Raw genomic sequence first — 9,649 nt, forward strand, 5'->3', positions numbered from 1 at the left:
GCGAAACCGGAAGTCCCAAACTTGTCCTTTTAAAAGTTGCAGATTTTCTTCGAGCTCTTCTTTCATTTTTTTGTATATATTGTATTGGTGTTTTTTTTAACAGAACATAAATCATTCAGTAATTTGTAAACATTATGTTGTCTGGGTAACATTTATAAGACAATGTTTAGCAATTGATTTCTATAATCTATATTCCATATGTTAATTTCAGTTATTTCCCCTTTCCCCAAAGTATCTTTCTTTGCAAACATTAGATTAAAACAATTCTCATTATTTTGATAAACAACAATTAAGTATATAGTTTTTCCAATATCCCTATTTGTCATTTTAGTTGCCTTATCGTAAATCCTCTTACCGTGCTTATTTCAGTTTATTTCTCCCCCCAAATTCTAAATATTCTTACTAGTGACAGTTTTCTCAACAATTAATTACATTTACATTGGTGGATTTAATTCTATTTTTTCCATATAAGCCCTCTCATACTTTTATATTTCTTAGTCAATAGGTAAAAAAGTAGAAAGAGAAAAGAAAAGAGGAGAGAGACAAAAAAGAGGAGAAAAAGAAGAAAGAGAAAAAAGAAAGACAAAAGTACTGAAATACAAAAAATAACATACTACTTAAAATATGTATCCCTCCTAATTTAATATATATTTATTCCCTCAATTTCTTATTCTTGTTAACCATAGCTGAGAATATATTTAATCTATTTAAACTTTAAGCATTCCATTCAATAGATCTAATCATCTAATCCTTTAACTCTAATTCAAAACACATTTTTTATGCTTTTCTTATTGTCACATTTAAATAACTAAAATGTTTGCTTTGTTTAGATCATTTCAACTTTTTTTTTTACAGAAAGGGAAAAGAAAAAAAACATATTGTATTAGTTTAAAAAAAATCATCCCTCTAAGAGTAATATATTCCAAAGTTTTTCCATTTCTTTAGCCATATTCAAACAAATGTTTCTTTTTTAAGTATTCTCTCTGATAAGTCCCATCATCTATTTTCTTTGTTTCCATTTTAATCTTTTTTCTCTGGCCATTGCCTTTCTTAATCATGCATCATTCATTTCTCTGTAAAGTATTTTTTCTCATTCTTTTTCTTATCTTCAAAGTTGCTTGAACGCATTGAAATATCTCCCACTTGAATTAAGTCATGATTTTTTTTATTTTATACGGTTCCATCTTTACGTCTCTATCCTCAGAGTTATGTTATATCTCTACTGTATTTTCCTGGGGAATTTCTTGGAGTGAAATTAAGTTGGAGATAAGTTGATTCATACTCTCAAAGTAGTTTGAGAGTAGTAGTTATTTCTTTGTAGTTTAAAATCATTGTCGTTTGAAATGGTTGCCGCTTATCATATGTTTACTTTTGTAAAGTATTCATTGCTTCAGATTTGTTAGTCTCACTTTATTTACACAGCTGTACTTATTAAGAACTTTGAAGGTCAGAGACAAAAATCCTAACCCACCAGTAGGTGTCAGCGTTTGCTCATTTTTCAGATCTTTCTAGTCTTTTTTTCTCTCTAAAGGGTAAGTTTTGCCGCTTCCGGTAGCCAAAAGGAGGGAGTAGAAACCCCCTCTTTTTTTTCGGAGATCTCTTATTTCTGGGACTTTCTTCTTCAGGAAAATAGGTAGGATAGAAAAAATCAATATTCTTACCCAGATTCAAGTATGCTGTTTAAAATCTGCTTAATATAAAGCTTGTGACTTCCGTTGTTTTCAGCTATGACTAGACAATTGAGTTAGCTAGCCTTTTCTTCTGTTGGTTTCTGGAAGGCTTCTCCTGGACTGTTTGGGGAGACCGCCGTCTCTCTTAAGTCCCTGGGATTTCCTTCCTTCATTCCACCTCTTTGGGGTGGGTTCTGGCCCCTTAGGGTCCCCAACAGAAAGAAATTTCAGCCGAAGGGTTCGGCATTCCGAATTTTCTGACTGTTCCGCTGGAAACAGGAACAGGAAGTCTCGAGCTCTTCTTTCAATTGTGTTGGGAGGTTTATATTTAAACCATCATAATAAAAGTTGATGTTGGGTTTATATTCCAAAATTGCAATTGACTCCTCTACATTGTCAGCTACTTGTGAAATTGCCTCAGTGGTTTGGTAACTTTCTACACATATTTGCATCTCTGAAGTAGTTTGAGTAGTTTTTTTTTAAACAACCTTGGAGCATACAGTAACTGATGGATTTTATTTAAAGATTTTTCAAATACATCTCGAATAATTTGCTCCTCCATCTTCTTATCTCCCTCTTTAGTCAAAGAGTAGCTTTTTTGTAAGTCACTTAAGAATTGCTGGCCAATCAGGAATCATAAAAATCAGAAAGTTTTAGCCACCCACAGCAAAGCAGACCAAGCTACAAATTACTAAAAAATAATAAGCTAGAACCACAACTTTCTGCCCTTACATTTCTCCATCAATTTTTTTAAAAAAGATAATCCACACTTCCTTACTTTAGCTTGCCTTTAGCAGCCTTCTTCCTTGTTTTTTAACATTGAAGAAATCCCCAAAATGGCACAGATCTTCAAAAAGGCATAACAGGCTGTGGCCAAAGAGAGCCTCTTTTAGCTTAATAAAGATTATTAGTCCTTAAAAATGATTAAGAAATGAAAGGCACAACTTACTGTCCCTTTGAAACATAAATTCCAAAATGGCTGCTGCTTCAACAATGAAGTGATTGCAGAGCTGCCCCCCAGCTACTGACATGGAGGCTACTTTGAAGCACAGCTCCTGAAACTACTTGGAGACCCATTGCTGTACAGAGGATCTTGTGGGATGATTGTAGAACTCTCTAACCCAGAAGAGTCACATAAACTAAAGGAATGCCAGTTCCTTTTGTTGGTAAGTTGAAAAAGCTACAGTCTAGGAAAAACCCTTCAGGGATCCCTGAGCATGTCATGAGTTGGCCATCTTTTCACTGGAAGTCCAAGGTCAGGTGAAGTGTTAATACCAGTTTATAATGCCTTGGTAAGACCACACTTGGAATATTGCATCCAGTTTCGGTTGCCACAATGTAAAAAAAGATGTTGAGACTCTAGAAAGAGTACAAAGAAGAGCTGATAGTGGTGTTCCAATATCTCAGGGGCTGCCACAAAGAAGAGGGAGTTAAGCTATTCTCCAAAGCATCTGAAGGCAGGACAAGAAGCAATGGATGGAAACTAATCAAGGAGAGAAGCAACCTAGAACTATGGATAAATTTTCTGACAGAACATTTAATCAGTGGAACAGCTGGAGGTTTTTAAGAAGAAATTGGACAACCATTTGAAATGATATAGGGTTTCCTCCCTGAAAGGGGGGGGGGTTGGACTAGAAGACCTGCAAGGTCCCTTCAAACTTGTTGTTATCTCAGCTAGTTGTGGCTTACTCTACAAATTATTTGCCCATAATGAGGAGGTTGAAACCACCTCACACATGTATACTATATTATAAATTTTGCAGAGACATTTATTTGTTAGGGGTACAATCTGCTTTGTACCCCTTAATGATAAATTCCCTGGGAGGCCAGATAAATTTTACATGAACCTTCTCATTTAGATTTAAAGACATTCATTAAGTATGCAGTAGCTAAATTTTATATTGTTATGATGAAAGCAAGATATAATTGGACAAAGCGATAATTACTTTTGTTTTAAAATACTATTTGATTTGATACAACTTAACTATTAATTGTAGGGAATATATAGTTTTTATTATTTTATATCAGTGTTTTAACTAACGCCTGGGTAAGAACTGTATTAATACAGTAATAGAGGAGTGAATGTTATATTCTGTGATTTATTTTGCTAGCTGTTAGTATATTACTGTATTTATTTGCTTCACTCTGTTTTTGTTTCTTTTGTTCTTTTAAATTTTACTGGTCATTGACTGAATAAATATTATGGATTGATTGATGCTGTACAAATTATGGTGCAAATGCAGTCATAGAGCCAATGGTAGTATTGAACTGTGCCTTTTTTCATTATAATTTAAACCTAGCCTTAAATTATTTTTTATCCAATAGACTGAAATCTTAATTATAAAATATTCTGTTCTTTATTCTGTTGCCACAAGATATTTATTTTCCAAAAATATTACATTTACTATATGTTAATCCTATTAAGATGAGTGTTTCTGTGTTCCTTTTATTGAAAGAATTATATTGAGTTTAGTTTGAACAAATGTATACTACCTTCGCTATCTTGGGCATCCAAACTTCTCTATAGAGAATTGAAGTAGTTCAAACTTGCCAAACTGAATAAGTAGCAATATGTTTACATTTCAGCAGTGGAGATGTAATCCATATGCAAGGACAGATTTTCGAAGCAAGATGTTCTTCCTTAAAGCAACAAGTTGTTGATAAGTTTGACATCATTTACATGTGTGTGAAAGGAGAAAAAACCCACTTTCTTTTTCTTGCAGGAGAATGTAGAAACAGAGTCCACTTTTTCATTAAATATGAATTTCAGCAGTAAACGAACAAAATTTAAAATCACTACTTCAATGCAAAAAGATACCCCACAGGCAAGTATTATTAATGTCATTAACAAGACATAGCTGTATTGAGGGGTATAACACCAAATAACATCTCTTTTGAGTCAAGCTCGCCTCCTGGACATTTCTGTGCAGTTTTCTTGGCATTCTTCCAAAATATTTTATGGCCTTCCTACGCTAGTCTTTATAGTCCTTCCTTGTCCCAGTACTAACCAGTTCTGACATTTATTAGCAGCTGAGCCCAGACAAGAGACCCCAAATCCACAATCTCAGAAAATTAGAATATTGTGAAAAGGTGCAATATTCTAGGCTCAAAGTGTCCCAATCTAATCAGCTAATTAAGCCATAACACCTGCAAAGGGTTCCTGAGCCTTTAAATGGTCTCTCAGTCTGTGTCAGGACCCACCCCAATCCACATCTTAGGAAAATAAAGAACTCTTGGAGCCAGGGCTTGTCCAACAGGAGGTTTTACTAGGATGTGATCGGTTGTGGAAATACAAGACAGGATCTGGCATTGTGTTACAACTTATGCTTTATAAAGAGTTCCCGGTTCAACCCACTCCCCTCAAAACCCATTTGGTCAGACCCACATCAATTAAACTTCGGTGTCAACCCTTTCATGGGAAAGAGGGAACTTCCCGTGTCTTTATGATTATTGCCTCCTTCCTTTTCAGATTCAAATGGAGATACGAACCAGATCCCCCCTCCCTTCCCCTTCTTTGTTGTCCTAAGATCAAAAGGGTTTTCCCTGGTCTTTGAATGCAGTCTCTGGCCAGGCTGAATAAACACCTTCTCCTCTCCCCCTCGGAGAAATGGCAGAATCCAGGGAAGGCACAATATTTTAAACATACATTTATGAATGTGATATAAATGGATTCTGACAGTCTGGTTCAGTAGGAATCACAATCATGGGGAAGACTGCTGACCTGACAGTTGTGCAGAAAACCATCATTGACACCCTCCATAAGGAGGGAAAGCCTCAAAAGGTAATTGCAAAAGATGTTGGATGTTCCCAAAGTGCTGTATCAAAGCACATTAATAGAAAGTTATGTGGAAGGAAAAAGTGGAAGAAAAAGGTGCACAAGCAGCAGGGATGACCGGAGCCTGGAGAGGATTGTCAGGAAAATGTCATTCAAAAGTGTTGGGGACTTTCACAAGGAGTGGACTGAGGCTGGAGTCAGTGCATCAAGAACCAACACACACAGACGGATCCTGGAGATGGGCTTCAAATGTCGTATTCCTCTTGTCAAGCCGCTCCTGAACAACAAACAACGTCAGAAGCGTCTTACCTGGGCTAAACAAAAATAGACCTGGTCTGTTGCTCAGTGGTCCAAAGTCCTTTTTTCTGATGAGAGCAACTTTTGCATCTCATTTGGAAATCAAGGACCCACAGTCTGGAGGAAAAATGGAGAGGCACACACTGCAAGATGCTTGAAGTCCAGTGTGAAGTTTCCACAGTCTGTGTTGATTTGGGGAGCCATGTCATCTGCTGGTGTTGGTCCACTGTGCTTCATGAAGTCCAGGGTCAACGCAGCCGTCTACCAGGAGATTTTGGAGCATTTCATGCTTCCTTCCGCAGACGAGCTTTATGGGGATGCTGACTTCATTTTCCAGCAGGACCTAGCACCTGCCCACACTGCCAAAAGCACCAAAACCTGGTTCAATGACTGTGGGATTACTGTGCTTGATTGGCCAGCAAACTCGCCTGACCTGAACCCCATAGAGAATCTATGGGGCATTGCCAAGAGAAAGATGAGAGAAATGAGACCGAACAATGCAGAAGACCTTAAGGCCGCTATTGAAGCATCCTGGTCTTCCATAACACTTCAGCAGTGCCACAGGCTGATAGCTTCCATGCCAGGCCGCATTGAGGCAGTAATTGCTGCAAAAGGGGCCCAAACCAAGTACTGAGTACATATGCATGCTTATACTTTTCAGAGGTCCGATATTGTTCTTTGTACACTCCTTGTTTTATTGATTGCATGTAATAGTCTAATTTTCTGAGATTGTGGATTTGGGGTTTTCATGAGCTGTACGCCATAATCATCACAGTTATGACAAATCACGGCTTGAGCTATCTTGCTTTGCATGTAATGAGTCTATCTCATATATTAGTTTCCCCTTTTAAGTTGCATTACTGAAATAAATGAACTTTTGCACGATATTCTAATTTTTCGAGTTTCACCTGTATAAGGAATGGTTGATGGAATTGGGAATGTCTAGTCTAATGAAGAGAAGGACAAGGGGGACATAATAGCAGTGTTCCAATATCTCAGGAGTTGCCACAAAGAAGAGGGAGTCAAGCTATTCTCCAAAGCCCCTAAAGGCAGGACAAGAAGCAAGGGATGGAAACTAATCAAAGAGAGAAGCAACCTAGAACTAAGGAGAAATTTCCTGATAGATAGAACAATTAATCAGTGCAACAAACTGCCTCCAGAAGTTGTGAATGCTCCAACACTGGAAGTTTTTAAGAAGAGACTGGACAACCATTTGTCTGAAATGGTATAGGGTTTCCTGCCTGAGCAGGGGGTTGGACTAGATGACCTCCAAGGTCCCTTCCAAAACTACTACTACTACTACTACTACTACTTCATCTGTATTGCATTTATTTTCTTTACAGGTAGTCCTCGACTTACAACAGTTCATTTAGTGACCGTTCAAAGTTACAAAGGCACTGAAAAAAGTGACTTATGACCATTTTTCACAGTTACGACTTTTGCAGCATCCCCATGGTCAGATAATCAAAATTTAGATGTTTGGCAACTGGTTCATATTTATGACTGTTGCTATGTCCCAGGCTCTTGTAATCACCTTTTGCGATCTTTTGACAAGCCAGATTCACTTAACAACCAGGTTTGCTAACTTAACAACTGTGGCAAGAAAGGTCGTAAAATGGGGCAAAACTCACTTAACAAATGTCTCACATAACAACAGAAATTTTGGGCTCAATTGTCGTAAGTTGAGGAATAATAGGTAAGAAATTTATTCAAAATCTACATACTGTAATGTTGCCTAGATTTGGGCAACATGGAAAGCCATGGTCCTTCGTTCATGTTTCCTTTAGTTTCTAAGAGTGCCAGAGGATTATCTTCTTCCATACAGTTTACTAAGAAAAGAATAGCTCTCATCTGGCTCATGAAAGAATATGCCATTTGAATGGGCATCTGCACATGATCATAGCTACTAACCCACTGAATTACATTGTCTTGTATTACAGGAAATGGAGCAAACAAGAAGTGCTGTAGATGAAGATAGGAAAATGTACCTTCAAGCTGCCATTGTCCGCATCATGAAAGCACGAAAGTTGTTGCGACACAATGCTCTCATTCAGGAGGTAAGATTATTTACTTCTTGTCATGTAGACATTTAGGGGATTTTGTTAAATGGGATGGTTGGCTGTACCAATTGAAATAAGATGGTTCTCCTGTGACAGTTGAAATAAAGTGTGCCATGTTAAATGCTTAAACCATGGTTTTAGAATACAGGTAGTCCTTGAGTGATGACCGTAATGGAGCCTGGAATTTCCATCATAAGTCATGATGGCAATTCTGAGCCTGTTCATGGAGACACATGGCATATTAGGATGCAAGTGTGAATCTTGTGATAGCATTTTTCATTTTCACAAAACTGCTCTTCCAAAAGTTGTGATACTAAACATTGCTGCCTCTGCATGGATTATGAACATTCCTCCAAACTCTTCACTTGCTCCAAAAATACACAAACTGTCTTGCAATTTTGAGAAAATGAATTTGTGTTTTTCTTAAAAAAGATACAGTTGGCTTGGTTTTGAAGGGTTTTTTTCCAGCTCTTTTAAGAAGTCAGCATTTATATCAGCTTTTATCTTTCTTCTCTCCTTTGCACAGGTAATTAGCCAATCAAGAGCTAGGTTTAACCCAAGTATCAGCATGATTAAGAAGTGTATTGAAGTTCTGATAGACAAACAATACATTGAACGGAGCCAGGCCTCAGCAGATGAGTACAGCTATGTTGCATGAGTTTAATATTCTGCAGATACAGCTGTAAGGAGATCATTTCTGTCTCTGCTTGGTGTGTTCTGTGGGGGGGAAAGCAGAACTATGGTGCCTCCATAACTGGTCACTTGGCAACCCCTGTTTTTTCTGCTGTTTACATCATCACCAGTGACATGTCATGAGCGTCAGTGAAGAAAAAAGCCTATAGGTATCCTGAGTTGATGTCATTATGACATTTCTTAAAACTTTGCTAAAAGAGAATGAGTGAAGACTTGCTGAAATGTGGAAATTTTGGTTGGATATCATTCTTCCCCTTCCACCTCTCCATCTTCCCACGTTGGCAGTTGATTTTTTTAATGTATCTTAAAAGACAAAACAGACTAAATATTGTAATATAGTAGATGACATAATAATTGTATCTACACTGAAATGTAAAAACAATGGACAAAATACTGCTGCTTATCAAATAAATAAAAATGGAATATGTTGTGCAACCTGTTTTAATTTATAAACTGAACAGCTGTTTTCACTGCTAAGCATCCTTGTAGCTCATTCCTGTGCATTTTACTGTTTGATCAGGAAGATTTATCTCATAGGGATGTCCTTCCTCTGTAAAGTTTTTCTGTTTAGAAGTCAGCTTGGAAAAGGGATAATTCTGATTGGATGGATACTCTTATGCTTATCTATGAAAGAATGGATTGTGTGGATGTTACCTCACTGTGATTGGTTTTCCCTTAGAAGGCAAAAATAAACTTTAAAAGCAGCCCATTGTACCTTATGCTCCTTTCCACGTAGGGTGTCTGGGTGCCAACATAGGAAGAGAAGAACTAAAGGCTACTTTACAGTGTCTGTTTTCATTTATATGATTGCATTTTTGACAACTCAAATTGTGAAGAAAAACTGCAGTATTATGAACCAGGCTATCTAAACTCAAAGTAGGAGATGAATGAGCTTAATGAGTTTACACTAAAATTTCAAGTACTTGAATTTTTAATGAATAGTCACTAAAGATATGCTTGATTTTGTGGCATTTAAATAATGTTGAATAATGTCCTGGTCCATAAGAATTAGAAGAGTCCTTGCCCGTTCCAAAACCCAACCTTCACTTCTCTTCCTTTACTTGGCTCCTTTAGACAAAGTCTCTGTATAATAGTTCAGTCAATGAATACCCTCTAATTTTTATGCCTTCCCCAGTTGTGAAGAATGAATAAAT

General features: G+C 37.1%; 1 protein-coding gene across 2 annotated transcripts in view; it reads left to right on the forward strand.

The window, feature by feature from the left end:
- LOC308676579 (cullin-2-like) overlaps positions 1-8,920 on the forward strand; it is a 241,109-nt gene extending 232,189 nt beyond the window's left edge. For both annotated transcript variants that reach the window (XM_081342456.1, XM_081342457.1), the window contains 3 exons: positions 4,394-4,495; positions 7,683-7,799; positions 8,329-8,920. In XM_081342456.1, the coding sequence (XP_081198582.1) occupies positions 4,394-4,495; positions 7,683-7,799; positions 8,329-8,460 (351 nt within the window). In that variant the 3' untranslated portion in view covers positions 8,461-8,920. The remainder of the gene's footprint in view (positions 1-4,393; positions 4,496-7,682; positions 7,800-8,328) is intronic.
- Positions 8,921-9,649: the final 729 nt, after the last annotated feature.

Source organism: Vipera berus (assembly GCF_964194415.1).
Source record: "Vipera berus genome assembly, chromosome: W".
In the NCBI taxonomy this organism is placed as follows: Eukaryota; Metazoa; Chordata; class Lepidosauria; order Squamata; family Viperidae; genus Vipera; species Vipera berus.